Source organism: Crinia signifera, chromosome 19, assembly GCF_055691185.1.
Source record: "Crinia signifera chromosome 19, ASM5569118v1, whole genome shotgun sequence".
In the NCBI taxonomy this organism is placed as follows: domain Eukaryota; kingdom Metazoa; phylum Chordata; class Amphibia; order Anura; family Myobatrachidae; genus Crinia; species Crinia signifera.
In genome coordinates, this window is record NC_139226.1 from 46751537 (window position 1) to 46771918 (window position 20382).

The 20382-nt window shown below is 48.7% G+C and overlaps 1 protein-coding gene across 1 annotated transcript in view; it reads right to left on the bottom strand.

Moving 5' to 3' along the window:
- Window positions 1-1924: 1924 nt before the first annotated feature.
- The window catches only part of LOC146041535 (E3 ubiquitin-protein ligase CBL-like), a 33992-nt gene continuing 15534 nt past the window's right edge, over window positions 1925-20382 (bottom strand). Inside the window, exons 5-10 of the mRNA XM_083161495.1 lie at window positions 10225-10362; window positions 8737-8824; window positions 8159-8290; window positions 3970-4056; window positions 3007-3054; window positions 1925-2833 (exon numbers count right to left, since the gene is read on the bottom strand). Coding sequence (XP_083017621.1) covers window positions 2534-2833; window positions 3007-3054; window positions 3970-4056; window positions 8159-8290; window positions 8737-8824; window positions 10225-10362 — 793 coding nt within the window. The 3' untranslated portion in view covers window positions 1925-2533. The remainder of the gene's footprint in view (window positions 2834-3006; window positions 3055-3969; window positions 4057-8158; window positions 8291-8736; window positions 8825-10224; window positions 10363-20382) is intronic.

Below are 20382 nucleotides of genomic sequence, written 5' to 3' on the forward strand. Positions count from 1 at the left end.
AACAACTTATAAACATCGGTATATTTTACGCTTGGCCAAGCCTGATGGACAAAAATTCTACTTAACCCATGGAGTGCCAGTATCTCTGTGAGAGATGTTCAAAATATCCGCTGAAAATGCCAGCGATGCTCACATTTGTTATATAAAATAAAACAAAAAAATGGAGTGTAAAAAGATTATATTTCCCCTATAGGTAAACATTACAGGTCATTTTGATGAATAAAAATGTTTGCCTGACAATATTAACACCTATTTTTGTCAACTGCACTTGGCACTAAAAGGGTTAAGCATATCCCCAAAATCATGAACCTCAAGTTTTGATTCACACAATATTTCCGGTCTCCTCTAGCTTGTCTCTAGTTTCTTATCTGACATATATGTACACTGAAGAGAACAATGGGCCGCCAGCATCACTAGATGCATTTGGGTGATATGCTTCAGAACATGCCTCTGCTCGGGGTTATATTGTCTTGGCTGGAGTTGTTCAGTAAAAGCCATGCACATGACTTCTGAATGACTAGGGTGCGGCCTTCTCAGATTCCGAAAACAAACTTTACATAACAAATGTGATCATTTGTGTTACGGCCGCACAATCTTATCAGGCTACATTGATGGCGGTTGGGTCAAGGCAGCGAGAAAGGATGTCAAGCTGCTCTATTTTATAACAGGCGCCATTCCTTCTGCTAGGTGGTCCTCCAGCTGCTGTCCCCAATATCATGTGAAGAGGATTATTAGTCCTAGTGCATCTAAATGCCTGACATCTGTTCCAAGGTCTATCGTGTGCATCATAAAGAGGTGTTGTCTAAGCACAACCACACAACCGATTGCAGGTAACTGTTACGGCATTCTTCAAGGAACCTAATCTTGCCAATGTGAAATGCTACAAGCCAGCTACAACCTCAGGATCTGCCGTAACCATTACATCGACTTATCTCCACAAAAATCTTATTAGTTCATTTTCACTCAAATGAATGGTGAAAACACTTTCACACTGTGCCAGACTCACAAGGAGGTTATGACCCTCCTTCTGAACCCATTATCCTCCAAACTGGACCAGTACAAAGCAGCAGTTTTGGAACGTCAATATTCCACCATGTTAAATTACGCCAAAAAATTGTGTGAAAAGTTTAAAATGTATGTAATTTACCTCAGATTCCGAAGCGATGCGCGGTCCTGTGCGCAATGGATTGGATACGGAGATTCTGCACCAAGGATACATCGTATCCCAGGTTGGTGAATGGGTACAATGTATCATATGCAATCTAGCTCCCCCCACGGCTCCCCGGCGGGCAGGTGCTGAGGTATTGCATGCAAGGTTGTATTTGAGACCTTGGACTAATGTATGGTGGTGTTATGTCTGTTCATTTTTGTAATACTAAATACGCACTGCAGGTAGTGCGACAGTAGATACTTCTCTACCGCTATTGATGGCACCAGCTTTGAGTGCTGACAGTTTGGCTTCCTGACCTACCTCTCTATGGTGTCCACCAGCAGTGACTGGGGCAACTTCTGGCTAAAGTTCATCGTGATTCCTATTCTGTCTCCTACGCATTACCTTTAAGGTACACGTGCCCTGATTCAGATCCAGTCAGTCCCCCACACATTTGCACGGGGGACCGATGGTTATGCCCTGCACATGCACATAATCAGAATCAGGGCCATCATGTATATAAAAGAACTACAAAACTGATTGAATGTTAAACTACTACAGTATCTAAAGAAAAAAGGACCACAAGGAAAATAAGAGATACATGAATTACCAAACTTCATAAAATGGCACAAAAGAAATCGATACAGTATGCTTCCAAGTAACATTCCAAACAGTACATGAAACATAAAACATAACAAAATACATAATAACTTCATTTGAAATAAAATAAAAATAGTAATTACCAATGGAAGTGAGTGCAAACTCATGTCGATCTTTTGACTGTCGAGCTTCCCATTGTCTATTTCCCATTTCAACCTATTTCAGGTGTCAACCTAAGGTCTGTCGGCCTTCAGTGGTCGAACAAATGCACTTCAACATAAATTTGGTTGATCCAATGACCCATAATCCCTAAAACCCAACAATCAGGCACATAAATGAATCTCTTTTATTAAGTCTCTTTTCCATTTGATCGATTTCCAGCTATAAATGATACCCTATGATGCCCTGTTAGTCCTGGATTAAAACCAGATACCGTGATTGGCTAGAACAAAAGTGCCTATGTGTACATAATGCGAAACGCATGTTGAGTCTCTTATTTTTGTTACTCCTTCTACTTCTTGTAATGACAGTTTATAATATGGTACAATGTAAAAATGATATAGGATTTATTCAATACTCTTACAAAAATAAAAATGTCCGTCTGATATTAAAAGGACCAATCGCTAAGAGTTGCTGTTAAAGTTTTTGTCACTGGTTCTTTGATCCAGAACAGGTGCTGAGTGACAAGTACAATCTTTTCTTTTGCATACCACCAGAAGCTTCTATACTTCCCAGGACTTTGGCATCCTGTTATTAGAAGCTTAACGCGCTTCGCTTTATCCTCTATGTACGCCGCGTTGACGATAGTATGCTCTCACGGATAACATCTTGAGCCTGCAGTTTCACTCTTCGTGGAACACGTGGCAAGACCGGCTGAGTAACCTGTGGTCTAGCGGGTACAGATGGAACAGCAGGTTCAGGACAAGTAGGTGCACTTGGCAAAGGACGAGCTGTAAAGTGAGAACCTGGAGGGATAGAATTATCGGGGGGTGGTGGGAGAGGTCTGTTTCTAATCCATTCTATCTCCTCTTCATCAGCAGTGTTTCCGGAAAAAGTGCTGCCGCATACATTTGGGGCAGCGCTCTGCTGGCACAAGACAATGTCATTGTTACAAAGTCATTCACTATGCCACCTCTGCACAGATAACCAAGTAGAGTCTTCTACGGAGTCAGACAACACGAGACAGCACTGCACAGACGACAAAACAGAAAGAGACAGGAGTACAACGGATTCGTGTCACAGTGATCGTTACTCACTTCATGGGGTGGCTGCGCAGGGGAGTTCTGGGGGCTCGTACTTGGTGTCTGTTGATGAATGGTAACAATAGGGAAGAGATAAGACAGTTACAGAAAATAGCAAATGGCAGTACAAGACAATTTAGGACAAGTACATGGTAAATAAAGACAGTTCCATCAGGGGACAGGACACTGAAGCAATTGTCAGGGGGACAGAGATATATTCTAAGAAAGCACATGAGGAGCGAGGGCCCTGCTCGTGAGAGCTTACATTCTAAATGCATGAACTACACACTGAGATCACACAAGTATACGTCTAAACATCTAATGCAGGGTACACACCACGATGACCCGCTCACAATGCACATCGTGAGCGGGTCGTCAGTGTCTCATCTGACCCGCTCACGGTGACGCGCGGGGGCATGACCCGCTCACGATGTGCACCGTGAGCGGGTCCGATCCGATGGCGACCCGCACCCGGCTGTATGGTCGTCATTCAGATCCTACCTGCAGCAGGTAGGATCTCAATTACGACCAACCGACCCGAGGGACCGCGCATCGGATCGGTATCGGTCCACACCAGGACAGAAAAGGGCCCAATCACCACACAATCTACATCCAATTGGTCGGAATTGGATCTAGATTGAGGGGATCGGGCCCTAGTCGTCCTGGTGTGTACCCAGCATAACCCTTTGTGTGCCAATGCTGCTGTGAGAGATCATCAAAATATCGGCTAAAACTGCCAACGCCACTCACAGCGACTGTTCTCTTAGTATAAATAAACACAAATACAGCCAAGTCAATAAATTGAAGTTTAGTTAAATATTGCACCCAACAAAAGAACAGGTTTGCTTGGCAATTTTTACACCTATTTTGACAAATTCCCTTGGCACTCAAAGGGATAATGGCTTATTATTTATTGTTGTAGTGTTAGCATATTCCATTGCAATTTGTAAATGGAGGCACTGTAAGACCATTACTCACCTCTTCAGGCTCTGGCGGGGGGCTTATGTGAATCTGCTCGCTGCCTGTTATTTTGGTGCGACAGAACGGGCAAGTTTTGTCAGACTTCTGCAAAGGGAAGGAATACAGTATTATCAGATCCAACTAGAAATATACAGTGTGCTACAGAGTTCAATAAAGGGGTAGCTATATACACTGCATCACATTAGCACTGAAACAGGCACCTACTGTAGGTAGACACCTCGCCAGTGCCAAGTGTGACACCTGCTAAGCGCCATTATGTTAACACTTGTATGCTTTAGCTTTTTTGAACAATGGCAACCGGTATCCGGTCGATAAGTCGAAAGTAATTTGGTTGATTAGTCGATAGGTCGACCACTATTGGTCAACATGCAAGCGGTGGACTCAGAAAGGGTAGACATGGTCTAGGTCAACGTTGACAATATGTCAACACAAGCAAATGGTTGCCATGTTGATGGTCGACCAGTGGCTTAACTACTGTAAGGCAGCCCCAGCAGCCGCTTGGGGGAGCAAGCAGAAGTGGGGTCTGTGTGGGCACCGCCACCCGCTCGACGCGCAGGTGGGGCCATGGCAGAGATGACAAATTCTCCCACTGATTCAATTGACTGTACACAGAGCCGGCTATTGACTATTGTGTACAGGAAGGGCGGGCGGATGGGCGCGCTAGGGCGGCCTGGGATGTGTCGGAGCCAGGGAAGCAGCAGTGTATGCTGGTCTCTCTTCCTCTCTCCTGCTTCAGTTTCTCCCTTATGCGTGTGACGTCATCACGTCACAAGCTGGGGAAACATGCTGGAGAGGAGCCTGGGGGGGGGGCGCCACAAAGTTTTTGGCAGGGGGGAGCAAAATTTATAGTTACACCACTGTGGTCGACATATGAGAAGGTCAACATGAGTTGTTCATGATTTTTTTAAAACATATCTTTTTACTTCACTATACAAAAGGGCATAGAGATAAGGATCGGGCCACATCGCATGGGTTTGACATCTGGCCCAACCCGATGCGCAGTCCAGTGTGTGCAGCCGTCTGCTTTTTAGCACTCACGATGTGTCGCTTCTGACTTCCCTTGAACGGGTATGGATTGTATGGTCAACCCAAAGATGGTCGATAGTCATTAGGTCGACACCACTAGGTCGACATACTGGAAGGTCGACAGGGGTCTAGGTGGACATGGCACAAGGTCAACACAAGCATTAGGTCAACGTGGTCTAGGTCGACAGTCAAAATGTCGACATGGGGGTTTCCACTGTTTTTTTACCCAAATGTCGACACAGTTGTCATGGACACAGTTTTAAATGCACCACTGCGCTAGCCATGCCTCGGGCACGGTGCATCGCTGCACTCGACAAACTATTTTATTCTCACACCACGCCCTAGTGGATGGTAGGGCATTAAAAATACCACCTGTAAGCACATGTCGGCTCCAAAAAACAGTGAAAAAACCCCATGTCGACCTTTTGACTGTCGACCTAGACTATGTTGACCTAATGCTTGTGCTATGTTGACCTAGACCTATGTCGACCTAGTGGTGTCGACCTAATGACTGTCAGCCATCTTTAGGCCGACCAACCGACCGTATCCCCCTTGAACTCCCTGGTAGCTCCCCAGAAGTCCTTTTACATGTCATTTATCGCATGTACATAATTGCCCATCAATTGGCAAGTCCGCTGTGAGCCCTCTCTGGTATCTGCCCGGGGAGCTCAAGGGAAATCAGGTCCGATTTGCCCTTAAAGGCCCCCATACACTACGCGATTTGGCACCGATTTCACCCGATTCTGGAGGATTGGACCGAGAAATCTGGTGAAATTGGCCAAATTGCGTAGGGTATGACATTTGATCCGATGCGCGGTCCTGTGTGCATCAGATCCAGATGTCGGACGGTCTGCACATAAGATTAATCATGTGCAGCCGTCTGGGGGGGGGGGGGAGCATCAGGAGCAGGCTGGGAGTGGGTACCTGTCCGGGGAGCGGCAGGAGCAGGGACTGGTCCGGGGAGCGGCACAAGGTGTAGCGGCAGGCAGGGAGCGGGGACCGCGGCGCAGATGCTGAGCAGAGACCGGGGGCGCGGCGGGAGAATAGAAGGAAATCCTATTCAAAAGACTGAGCGGCCGCTGATTGGCTGGGAACTCAGCCAATCAGCGGCCGCCCGGTCTTTTGAATAGGATGGTTTCTATTCACCCGCTCGCCGTGGGGACCGCAGAGCAGCAGGAGAATAGAAACCATCCTATTCAAAAGACCGGGCGGCCGCTGATTGGCTGAGTTCCCAGCCAATCAGCGGCCGCTCAGCAATGTTCCCTCTAATTTTACGAAGGCTGTGTGCGGCAAAAGATTTTGGCTGTGCAAGTTTGGAAGGAAATCAAAATTTTTGTGCGTCGCTTAAATATAACTGGAAAATGAAGTTCAGCATTTGTGTTAACTTTACTTCAAAATGATATTAAACATTTAAACATTCAAAACACAGCACACAATGTAGTTAATGGGTGAAACACAGATTAATTGAGTCCACAACTGCAAAACGGGACCACTGCTGTTTTGTGCGCTCTGTTGTAATGTCTGTGCGCACGCTCGTCGAGTTGTGTGCGCGCGCACACACGCACAGCTTAGAGGGAACACTGCCGCTCAGTCTTTTGAATAGGATTTCCTTCTATTCTCCCGCCGCGCCCCCGGTCTCTGCTCAGCATCTGCGCCGCGGTCCCCCCTGCCTGCCGCTACACCTTGTGCCGCTCCCCGGACCAGTCCCTGCTCCTGCCGCTCTCCGGACAGGTACCCACTGCGTATTGTCACTCTTATTTCCTCACAGATTTTGACATAGACACCAAAAAAAGAAACTCATATTGACCATTTCTTGTGTTGACCATTTCCATGTCGACCTTTTGCTTGTGTTGACCTTTTGTCAACGTTGACCTTTTTCTTGTGTCAATCTACTTGCCTATCGAGTGGTCTATCTATTGATTGTGTTGATTCACATCCATGGCAACTGATTCTGGTATTTATTTAAATCATGTGTTTTTTTTGTCCTTTATTTTTGTCTACCTCTTCTTCCCTCCTCCTTCTCCCTCCTTTCTCCTTCTTCCCAACTTTCCCATTTCCCATCTTTCATTGTTCCCTAGAACAGGAATATTTTAAAACAAAGATTTAAAAGAAAATTCTGCACACAGGGGGTATGGTGCTGGCCATGCCCCCCACATCGGTGAAAACAGGGCATGGCCACACAGGGGTGCCACAATAATTGACCACGCCCCCCAACTGAGAGGCCATGGCCCCTTATTTTGGGTAGGTGCATTTGTCCCACCAACTGTCACACAGAAGTTGGGAGGTATGGATTTTACTGGGCGCGAGGGAAGGGGGAGGGCGTAGCCTGTAATCCTGCAGCCCATAGGTAAAATCCGCCACTGGTTAGGTTGATGCCTTTCACTCTCTTTTCTCCAATACGCAATAACATTAATCGCGTCATTGCACAACAGTGAGTAAGGAGTAAATGATAATGTGATACTTCTCCATGCAGGCCTCCATCACTGTGTGATCATTTGTTTTGCATTAAATACATATCGGTGAATAAACTTAACCGATGGCTAAGGTAGTCTGTAAGGGGATACGGTCATTAGGTCTACAGTAACTAGGTCGACAAGCATTGGGTCGACACCACTAGGTACATGGGTGAAGGTCGACATGGGTCAAGGTCAACATGGGTCAAGGTCGACATGACATAAGGTCGACACGAGCATTAGGTCGACATGGGCTAGGTCGACAGTCAAAATGTCGACATGGGGTTTTCCACTGTTTTTTGAGCCGACATGTGCCAACAGGCCGTATTTCATTCCCTACCATCCACTAGGGCGTGGTGGGAGAATAAAATAGTGTGCCCGAAGCATTGCGAGGGTATGCGCTACACTTCAAAGGCAAAGTCCTGACAAACTGTGTCCATGTCGACTGTGTCGACATCCGGGTAAAAAAAAAACTGTGAAAAACCCCATGTCAACCTTTTGACTGTCGACCTAGCCCATGTCGACCTAACACTAGTGTCAACCTAATGTCATGTCGACCTAGATCCATGTCGACCTTAACCCATGTCGGCATAGCTGCATGTCGACCTAGTGGTGTCGACCCAATGCTTGTCGACCTAGTTATGGTCGACTAAACGATCCCAACCTGTCTGTAAGCTCTCCCACTCTCTTGCATGTATCTGCATTACCTGCCAGGCCGTGAGACACCCGTCACAGATTAAGTGGCCACAAGGCTGTATACGGGTGTTCTTCTGGTTGTCTGCACAGATCTTGCACAGTTCAAAGGTGGAATCCATATCTGAGTACACCTCCCACTGCTCCTGCACACACACAAAGACAAGGACCCAATTAGTAATACTCCACATGTTATATACATTTTCTTAAGTATACAAGGTAAGCGCTCAGCGGCCTGTATTATATGAACACATAGGGGTTTATTTACTAAGATGGGTGTTCTATTGAAGATGGATGTTGCTATAGGCAACCAATCAGATCCTATCTATTATCTTGTAGAAGTTGCTAAATAAATAAGAAGTAGATACTGATTGGTTGCCCATAGCAACATCCCATTTGAAGTAGAACTCCCATCTTAGTAAATTTGTCTGCTTATAAGTGGATTGGATGGACATGATATATGAGTGACACACAGATCCAGAGAGAAATAGATCAGAAATAATAATATACTGTATGTACAGGAGGATCACCTCTTATAGCTGGTATCTACCTCCCACATGTAGTGACTAGGGTTACTGCGCACGCTGCTTACCTTGGAGACATGAATCACGGCGTTTGCTGTTGGGTTGGAGAGTGCTGATAGATCATGTTTAATGTTCAGTCCATTTGGGTAGAGATACCTATAGTGACAGAACGAATGTATTACATATACATGTATTACATATACAATACATACATACATACATGCATAGTGTTACTATTGCAGCTAGAACTTATTGGCTGTATCCAATTCGCAGCGATCATTGGACCAGCCGCCCAACTCCAGTGAAATCCTGCGCCGCGTAGCCCAGGACTTTCTCTGCACTGCCATGAAAAACAGGCACATCCGGCCTGCTACTGACGTGATGTGACGCCCTCCACTACAAGGCTTAGGGCTTAGGCACATCTGCGTTTCCCTTTCACTCCCTGTTTTCCTTTTTGGCACACCCAGCGTTAATCTTGGCACTCCCATGAAACGGGCAGTATCCACACTCACGCCCACTGCATGACTATGCGTACAGCCAGCGAACAGAAAAAGTTGCGGCCAATATGCATGCGTAGTTCATCGATAATCGGCCTCCATGCAAATTTGCAACGATGCCAACAGGTCTGAATTAGGCCCATAGTGAACACCTGCTTACATAAACTGTATTGTATAGTAAAAATATAGAGAAGAGAAATCATATATATAAGATTGTAGTCTACTACAATACCCTGGTAATCAGTGACGGAAAGATCAGCGTGCTGGTTCCCAGGGATTTTATGAACGGTGCAGCATTCACAAAATGTCTGTACACTGCTGATCCTGAGAGGGACGCTAGCAACAATGCAACGGATCCGTGTAGTTGGCCTGACTCAGATCACATTGTTGTGGCACCGGGCTTGCGTACTGTGCATGTGCTTCGTTATCAGTCTGTCAGCGATTGACAGTCTGATACTATTTGGAGGGGGTCCTGACAGTCATTTACCCGACATCGGGATCCCAACTGTTAAAACACTGACAGACGGGTTCCCGGCGGCCACCGGCTATTCTCCCTTGTGGGGATCCATGACGCCCATAGAGGGAGAATAGAATAGGTGGCAAGCTTAGCGAGCCACCATGCCGGCAGCATGGCGAGTGCAGCGAGCCTGCAAGGGTCTTTGTTGCACTCACCATGCTCTCTGAGTCCGGCTAGTCGGTATCCCGACGTCGGGCTAATGACTGTCGGGATCCCAACTGTAGGAACCCTATACCACACCCATTTGGAGGCAGGGAGGGGCAACAGCAGAAGGGGTGGGGTGAGGTCAGGATCTCTATCAGAGCACAGAAATTTCCTGGCCCGACCCAATGAGATTCACAGCCGGCTGATGGTGTCGTAGATGATCCAATACTATTCAGACCAGTAATGCAGCAAGAGGTGTGACACAGCAGGTGGAAAGCAGTAGGCGGCACTGAGCTTCCTATGCAGCTGCCCACATGGATTTTTTGGCTGGTAAGTAGGCTGCGATTTTGGCAGCATTCTCACTGACCAGCCCACTCATACCCCTGACATGCACTTACAGGCCCTCTCTCTCTCCTTCCGTCAGGGCATCATATAAAGACTTGTTATGGGGGATGGTCTGCAGGATGTTCCCTTCAGACGTCACATAGCCAATTGCCCACTGTCCGAGGTGTGTGCAGCTTAATCGGAAGATATAACTGTGGGAAGACACAAGAATAAGAAGTAATAACAACATTATCATTAGGAGATAATAACCAGCCAGTGTTCCTGAGGCCGCAGACAATGCAATATACATGTGGCTGTCAATCTTCAACGATTGCAAACACAATTTATAAAAATGTTAGTAAAGGCATTGGTGGTAAGAACTATCGTCTGCCATATACGTAATACATTCTCCCACATAAGGATGTAGTTGTAGCCTTTTGTACAAAGGTCATTGCCACAAAACTGAAAGCAGGGTAATGAAAGTAATAAATAATAAAAATAATCACAGTCTAAAGTTTAATTACCTAATAACCTAAGAAGCAATAGTTATTAACAGGAGATTGTGTCCAGCACGTCAGCATATATACATGTGATGACAAACCTACTCTTTGTCTGACCCCTTTATGAGAGTCCCTGGAGAGGAGCGGTAGGTAGCCACTATGGGGGGCAGGGTGAAATGGGTCTCTGTGCAGGCAACAAAAATGCAATGTGGTTCTCTGGCAATCACCTCATCATGTCTCCCCGGCATGCCATTTCCTTAGATAGTGGGCAGGATGTGGAAGGGTGACCTGCTCTCCCAGGAGTCTGGGCACTTCCCAAGTGTCTAGAGCAGCGGTTCTCAAACTGTGGGTCTTGACCCCAAAGTGGGTTCAACCTTCTCAGCATGGGGTCGCGACTCCATGTTGCTGACCATCAGGCTGATGACTTTTTTAATATCAGTCAGTGATTCAAGGAGTCTGAAAACTCTGTGGAATTGTCCGTTATGTTAGACTCCTCCCATCATTTTGTGCCTCCACAATGCTGCCATGTATGTGCTGTCTGCTGACTACACGTGTGATGTGATGGGTTATGGTATATAAGACTCCTCCCTTCACTCTGTGCCTCCACAATGCTGCCATGTATGTGCGGTCTGCTGAATACACATGTGATGTGATGGGTTATGGTATATCAGACTCCTCCCATCATTGTGTGCCTCCACAATGCTGCCATGTCAGTGCTGTCTGCTGACTACACATGTGATCACTGGCGTAACTATAGCACCGCAGCCCCCGCCACCGCGGGGGGGGGGGCGCTGTGCATATGGGGGCGCCGGGGGCTGCGGTGCTATAGTTACACCTCCCCCCAATCCCCCGCAGGCTTACCTATTTCACTGGTCCCGGCGGCTCCGTTCTTCTGCTGAGGACCACCACAAAATGGCCTCCCCCATATAGCACACAGTTCTCTGAAACTGTCTGCTGTATGGGGGCGGCCATTTTGTGGTGGTCCTCAGCAGAAGAACGGAGCCACAGAGACCAGCGTGAAAGGTAAGGCTGCAGGGGATTGGGGGGGTTTGAATGGGCGGTGGGGGGCGCCCCCCCCCTAACGGCGGGGGGGCGCCCAAAACGTAGCTACTCCGCTGCATGTGATGTGATGGGTTATGGTATATTAGACTCCTCCCATCACTCTGTGCCTCCACAATGCTGCCATGTATGTGCTGTCTGCTGACTACACATGTGATGTGATGGGTTATGGTATATTAGACTCCTCCCATCACTCTGTGCCTCCACAATGCTGACATGTATGTGCTGTCTGCTGACTACACATGTGATGGGTTATGGTATATTAGACTACTCCCATCACTCTGTGCCTCCACAATGCTGCTATGTATGTGCTGTCTGCTGTATACACATGTGATGTGATGACCTTCTGCAGTAACTTGCTTGGGTCCTGTCATTATTTTTATTGTTCGATAAGGTCCCAGAGCAAAAAAGTTTGAGGATCCCTGGTCTAGAGTAATATGGGCCTTTCAGAACAGCAGTATGTAAAGAAATGGATTTCCCCCTCTTTGCATGTTTGCGCAGCCATGCAGATGAATGGGATTTCACTCTGGCAGGCAGCGGGTTAACCGATCACTGGGCTGGAAAAAGATGTCGGCTCTCCTCCTGGCTCCTACTGCTTATGAAAACTGACCATCACAAGGTGGGGGGGGGGGTGGCTGCTGTTGAAATTTTTGGCAGGGGCGCAAATTTAGTAGTTACGCCACTGGTTGATGAAGATTTTGGGGGCTGATTAACCCCCTGCCCGCCAGAGTGAAATCCAATTAATCTCTATGGCTGCGCAAACAGTGGGAAATCCATTTCCAATCACTCGCCATTACATGGATTCCCCACCCCCGTATGCAGATGCTGATGTCAGCCGCCATCCTAGCCAATGGCCTGCCTGTGTTTTTTCACAGCACTCCATGAAAACGCAGGGGTGCTGCCCGAAAACACCTGCCCGGCTGTCAATCAGCCAGCGTATGGCTTGCATTCCCAGGCTGTCACTGGCTGTGGCCGCACAGAGGGCTCCACCATGCCGCAGCCCCCCGTTGGGCTCTGAAATCTGCCCCTTTATACTTCAGTTTAGAATATAGGAAAGGCAAAGTCCTGACAAGCCCCCATCTAGCAGAAACCAAAACAAAAAAACAGGTTTGGCATTGCTTGTTGTAATTAATGTTATAGATCTATGTAAGGATACTCATCGGGGCTACCTCTGATAGAAATGTTATATATTGCTTAGTCCTCAGCACAAAGGGCTAACGTATACACTGCATGTGAGTATTGTACGTATGCTGCATTGTCTTGTACTGTAAGTTGCAGTTCTCTTGTTCTGCTCATAGTTTATGTACAATGTTAGGCGCCATGGAACCCTTGAGTCACCATATAAATAAAGGATTATATTTACTGTATAATGTGATGCATTTTGTTTTTACAGAAAATTCAAATCAAGTATTAAAGTTTGGATCATCTCATCTCCATTTCTGATGCCACACTCTGACTAGAGTTATATCTGGGTCCTGATTGGAGGGAAAAACATTACAATGGGAACACGGTAGCGGCCAGGTGGTGTTATGGCTGGTGAAATGACACAGTGGTGCGATAGGGGGAAATATGGGAAAGTGAGTAACAATGATAGATATATACCAATGCCAATACAATAAATCAAGATCACTCAGGCAATTGATTAAGTTTACAGTAGTGCACGCAGGGGGGGGTTCTGAGTACCTTTTCCTAGGCTGAAAGCTGAGGGTCCCATCTTTCTATGGGTACAAGAATTTTAAAAATCGTCCCTTGGGAACCGGAGATATCTGACTTCAAAGCAGTGGTCCCCATCCAAGCCTGTTAATTGCTCTTCCCAGTCAGATATTTCAGGTTCTGTCTGACTTGAGTTTTTCTGAGGGTAAATTCCAAATGCTGGGACACTCCCCCTTTGATGGACACTAGTACAGGGGTTCCCAATCTTTTTCTAATCATGGCACCCTAGAGTATCAGAATTTTTCATGGCACCCCTAGGCCCCCAAAAATATATCTATCAAATTAAGTAGATTGTGTTTATATGTGGTTCTTAGGTTCAGTTATGTGGTAAATTGCATGACAGGGTATTGTCTAATCGCTGTGCCCAACTATCCCCCCACAAATGACATAACTCTCTTGTTGGATAAAATTGGCCACAGCAGCCATCTTTATTGAACAATACAATTTTAAACAATAATCCAAAAACATTCCCACGGAAGGTGGTCCCCGAGGCCCTCAATAAATATATATCCACACCTCTAAGCACTTCCAGGAGCTCTTACCCCCAGCCGATAGAGATTGGCTCGAGGGCACCAATTGTACACACCCAGTGCTCATTAATTAACCTCACCCAGGGGAGTCCAGCCCCCTCATGGGGCCCTCCCCGCCGCATAATTAAGCCTCAATGCCACCAACCTCGAGGACCCCCCTCCGCACAGGCCACTGTGACAAAAAGACATCCTAGCAAATATTCTACCTAAACTATAAAAAATAGGGAAGGGTGGGTGGGAGCTGTTGAGAAAATCTCCCAGTGACCCCTATTTCCTGTCTGAACCCTGCTTATAAACCCTTCCAACACCCCGTTAAGCCCCTCCCCCTATGACCCTCTCCTTAAGCACTCCTCCTATGACTAACTGCTAGTCAGCTCCCTACAAACCCTGTCAGGGGAGCCTACCCCCAGGCTTTGCCTCCAGTCCGGCTCCTACATGACAGGGTATTGTCTAATCGCTGTGCCCAACTATCCCCCCACAAATGACATAACTCTCTTGTTGGATAAAATTGGCCACAGCAGCCATCTTTATTGAACAATACAATTTTAAACAATAATCCAAAAACATTCCCACGGAAGGTGGTCCCCGAGGCCCTCAATAAATATATATCCACACCTCTAAGCACTTCCAGGAGCTCTTACCCCCAGCCGATAGCGATTGGCTCGAGGGCACCAATTGTACACACCCAGTGCTCATTAATTAACCTCACCCAGGGGAGTCCAGCCCCCTCATGGGGCCCTCCCCGCCGCATAATTAAGCCTCAATGCCACCAACCTCGAGGACCCCCCCTCCGCCACAAAGCACGAGGTTAAACCCTTAACCCTGTGCGCCCCCCCACATCCGGAACGCTGTTTCTATTCCCTCTTGTAGTCCCAAAGACCAAACATCTATCCCCACAACATTCAGGTGCACACCGTCACCTCTCCAAAATGCCCCGGCACCAGACTCAAGTTCCCTGTGCCTCACCACAACAGCCCCGTTCCTGGCCATAAAACGCCCAATCGCCCTGTTAACTTTAATCCGTGCCTTATTGACCTTGTCAGCCGACCTCGCATCCCTCCAATAATGGCGTGGCACGATATCCGACCAAACCGTGATCAATTCCGGAAACATTGCCCATAAACGTAGGAGATCAAACTTGATATCCCGTATCAACTCCCTAAATGGTCTGCTCCCAAGGTCATTCCCGCCTACATGCAGAACTAATATGTCGGGAACCCTATCGAGCCGAATAAAACGGTGAAATTCCTGCAGCACTCCACTCCATACCATACCGCGTTTCCCCAGCCCGTAAAGCTCCCCAAAAGACATAGGAATGTCCTAAAATCCAAATCAGGCACGGAGGCTGCCCTAAAACAGAAAAAACACGGTCAACCTCAACAATCCCCTAAACGAACATAAGACCGGAAGCGAGACGATTCCCACCGCCCAATACGCTTAATCAACTCATCCCCAAATCCCATTCTAGCAGCCTCAGTTGCGGCACCAATGCGGAAAGAGTGACCCGCGTATTCCTCCCCCTTGAGGCCCAACGTCCGCAGGACTGCTCTAAACACACTTGTGAACTGAAACCGTGATAAAAAGGATCCATTCGCATGCATCAGCAAAGGATCCCTTTCCCTGCCCACTCTGACCTCCTTAAATATCCTCAGCCGTGCCACCGGGCACATATCCGACCCTGGTACAGAGAAGAGAACTACCTTCTTCCCCCTCCCTAACTGATCCGTCTTAGACCTCCTCACCACTAGCTCCACCCTATCCGAGTATAAATCCACATCCTCTCCTAACAAACCTCCCGGCCTGGACACGCTTGGACTCACAAGCTCCCCAATCCGCAGTGCCCCGAAGAAGGCAAGCGAAAAAGCTACCCCAAACAACCTTTCCTCGAAATTGGAACTACAGACCTCCCCTAACTTCATGCCCATATTCTGTAACAACTGGAAAGACACCGGCCTTCTCTGATCCTGTACGACATGGCCTCTCCTCCAACCTTTCAAAGCCTGCGCAATCAGGAAATTCTTAGTGACGTCAGGCCTGCCGCCTGCACGAAACCCAAAAGCCAATCCCTCCATGCAGCGCGTGATTTTTGCCACTGACCAACCAATCTCCTTACAATGGCCTATATATAGCAAGACAGCCAACTCGTCATCATCCTCCTTCAGACCTACTACCTCACGCCATTCTAACCAGCTCCGCCATTCCTGATTGTATGCCGACCACGTATTCGGGGCCAAGGATTCCCTGATGAGCTGGTCAACTACCCGTCCAGCAGAGCCCAGAGCCGACTCGGGAACCCGGTCCCCTCCCTGTCCGCCTCTGGTGCCAACTCCCGAAAACGCTCCCACTGTGAACGAGATAAAGCATCCGCAATGCCGTTAGAGACACCAGGAACGTGCCTAGCCACAACCCACAAATTCAAAGCCAGACATTCCAACACTAACTGCTGCAAAATGGTGACCACTGGCGGTAAAGATGCCGACAACTGGTTAATAGCCATGACAACCCCCAAATTGTCGCAGTGAAAACAAATCTTCCTATTCCGGAATAGCTCCCCCCAAACAACTACCGCAACCAAGATAGGAAAACAACTCCAACAATGCCAAGTTTTTTACCATGCCTCTCTGCACCCAAGACTCCGGCCACCGGCCCACACACCAATGTCCCTGGCAATATGCCCCGAAACCAACACTCCCGGCCGCGTCTGTGAAAAGGTCTAGCTCAGTAGCGACGCACGTGTCTGACATCCACAAGGCTCTGCCGTTAAAAGCTTCCAAGAAAGTTCCCCACACCCGCAAGTCCCCTTTCAATTCCCTACCTAATCTGACGAAATGATGAGGAAGAACCACCCCTGCCGTCGCTGCTGCCAGCCTCCTGCTGAAAATGCGGCCCATAGGCATAATGCGACACGCAAAATTCAATTTGCCCAGCAAGGATTGCAATTCCCTCAATCTAATCTTCTTCAACAGCAATGCCCTCCCTACCTCGGCCTTCAAACCCAGCAATTTCTCCTCGGGCAAGCGGCACTCCATATTCTCGGTATCAATGACAATACCCAAAAAACTGATCACCGTCGCAGGGCCCTCCGTCTTACCTTGAGCAAGCGGGACCCCAAAGTCTGATGACACCCTTTCAACAGTCCTCAACAATAAGTCACATACTACTGTCCCCCCAGGACCAATACATAAGAAGTCATCTACGTAATGAATAACTGAACTACACCCAGAGACATCCTTAACCACCCACTCCAAAAAAGAACTAAAGGCCTCGAAATAAGCACATGACAAAGAACAGCCCATCGGTAAACAACGATCAACAAAAAACTTCCCGTCCCAACAACATCCCAACAAACGCAAACTGGTTGGGTGAACCGGCAGCAAACGGAATGCCGATTCAATATTAGTCTTTGCCAACCTGGCCCCTTTCCCAAACCGCTTCACCCACTGAACAGCCGCGTCAAATGATGTATAAACCACCGAGCAGATGTCGGGATCAATGCCATCATTGACCGACGCCCCTTTTGGAAAAGATAAATGGTGGATAAGGCGAAATTTGTTCGCCTCCTTTTTAGGTACCACCCCCAATGGAGAGACTATCAAATCTGGCCATGGTGCTGACCCAAAAGGTCCGGCCATACGACCCAGCTGCACCTCCTTAAGCAGTTTTTCCTGCACCACCTCTGGATGCTCCCTCGCAGACTTCAAATTCCTCCTAAAGCTCCCTGAAAACTGCACGTCAGAGGGTATCTTAAAACCTTCCCTAAACCCCTCCTCCAACAACACGGCTGTCTGCTGGTCAGGATACCTATGCAGATAGCCCAGCATCCTTTCCAGTCGAACTGGTGTCTCCCCCTTTTGAATTACCGTCCCGTGACTTCCCTCTGAAGCATTTATTTGCACCATGGGTCCCTCCACACGAGGAACATTCATGTTTAAATTTGCATTTTGCCCCAAACCGACATGACCCGTCATTAAAGGCAAAGCAGAGTCCCTTCTGCATGGCCGTCCCATTTGTGGCCTCCCTCGGCCCCCCCCCGTCCCCACGAAAGGGCTGCCCACTTTTTGTGGGAGCCGTCACCTTCAACCATAAAGCAATATCCTTATGGTCCCAACGTATGTTAGGGCGAACCGCCTTCCTCTGCCTAAACTGCTCATCGTACCTGAGCCAAGCCAAGCCCCCATACACACGGTGTGCCTCTCCTATCGCATCCATGTAACAAAACAAGCCTGAACAATTGTCAGGAGCCTTTTCCCCAATCACACTAGCCAAAATAGCAAATGCTTGCAACCAGTTCGTGAATGACCGCGGTATCAGCCGATACCGCCACCGTTCCTCCTCCTCCTTCTTCTCCTCCTTACGGGGCCTATCCAGATTAAAACGCTCTAAAGGGAGCAATGAAAATATATCGACGTACTCCCCTTTCCAAATCTTCTCCCTCACCTCCTGCTTCAGGTGGGCCCCCAAAGGACCCTCAAAGCATACATACACCTCCCCTTTCGCAGTGTCACTGAGCCTCCCACTCTCCTCCTGCGTCCCAACACTGCCCCCTTCTGCCCCTGCACTACTGCTACCTTGCTCGCCGCCGGATACCGGCACCCTGCTGCTCACCGGCACCCCACTGCTAACCGGCACCCCACTGCTAACCGACACACTATTACTGACTGGCACATTAATGCTAGCTGGTGTGCCTGCATTCTGCGGCACCCATGCTGCCGCCGGGGACGGCCCCGCCCCCTGCCGCAAACCCACCAACCAATCTGCAAACCCACTCAATAATTCAGTAAAACCTCTACTCATTTCCCCTTGGAGGGCTAACCCTCCCCCCCCCTGACTCTGCGCTAAAGCATTAACAGACATAGAGACAGACTCACCAGGCTGCCTGGGGGCTGTGAACCCAGCAGCCGCAGGTCCAGTGTCCTGACGAACTCCAGCCAATGGGGAAGGACCAGGTATTTCTCCATCATCTGCTGACGCTGCCATCTCTCTTCTCCTGTCATCCCGACCCTCAGGTACAGCACCAGCCGGCGTGACCTCGTTGGAGGCGGAGCCAGCTGTGCGCCTCTCGCTCCGTGTACCAGGCCTGCGGTCCTCAGCCTGTACTTCTGCCTCCCTGGCACGACTCACCCCGCGCTGGGCAGCAGCATGCCCCGCATGCGCCACCGCACCAGGTCCAGTACCACGCGACGCCGGATCTTCTTGCACGTGGGGGGGATCCCCCCCGCGCGGAGGGTTCCGCCTGCTGGTTGGATTCCTCCCAGACCTGGTCCTGCGGGCGGAAGGTGCCCGGCCCGCAGCCTGGCCTGGAGGGTCCCTAACGGGGCTCCGTGAACGGCGCTGAACCCTGGGGGACACAGATGGGCTAAAGCGCTCCGGAGGCCTGGACCTCCGAGGCCGTGCACCCGCTGGAGCAGCCTCTTGCGTTGCTGCTCCCAGTCCCCCCAGCAGACCTGACATCTGCTGCTGCAGCCACTCAGTCCCTCTGGTGCCAGCTGCCTCCCTGAGGGCAGCAAGCGCAGCGGATACCTCTGCATCAGCATTGCCTGGGGAAGCCATGGGAGATGTCACGCTGCTTAGCTGTTGAGAAAATCTCCCAGTGACCCCTATTTCCTGTCTGAACCCTGCTTATAAACCCTTCCAACACCCCGTTAAGCCCCTCCCCCTATGACCCTCTCCTTAAGCACTCCTCCTATGACTAACTGCTAGTCAGCTCCCTACAAACCCTGTCAGGGGAGCCTACCCCCAGGCTTTGCCTCCAGTCCGGCTCCTACAGGATTTGGATCTGATTGTACACATTTTATGATTGGCAGCCACTAGCACTGGTTTTGTCCAGAAATAATTGATCATAATTCATTTGAATTGGTCCTGGTCCACCAACCCGAGGCACCCCTGCAAGTGTCCCGAGGCACCCCAGGGAGCCTAAGCGCACAGTTTGGAAACCACTGCATTAGTAGCTTGTCTTTACTGTTCCCAGAACCAGAGATATCAGCCTTCCAGCAGCTGGTTACTGCTCCAGCTCCACACACCTGCTATGTAGTTTTATATACACGTTGGCAGATTGCTCTGCCTCCTGAACTCTGATCGCCTAGTCTCCAATAACATTTGGTAGGTGGGATTCTCTAGTTTTTAATTCCATTAAAATCTAAGAAATATATTTCCGGGAACTGGAGATATCTGCAGTCAAGCAAGCTGTCCTCCCACCAGAAAATTATGAATAATAAGCCCACTCCACTATACACCCCTCCTCTGCATATTAAACATCCTTTACCACCCTGGAAGTTATGTATCAGGGCCCCTTCATTCAGCCCAATACCCCCTTCTCCCACCCCATCTCCCACCATCTGTGCAGTAAAGGGGTAATTAGTGGAAATTACTGATCCAGGCCCTACATGCTGAGCGGTTGATATAATACCCTCTACCACCCGCAGGACCCTGC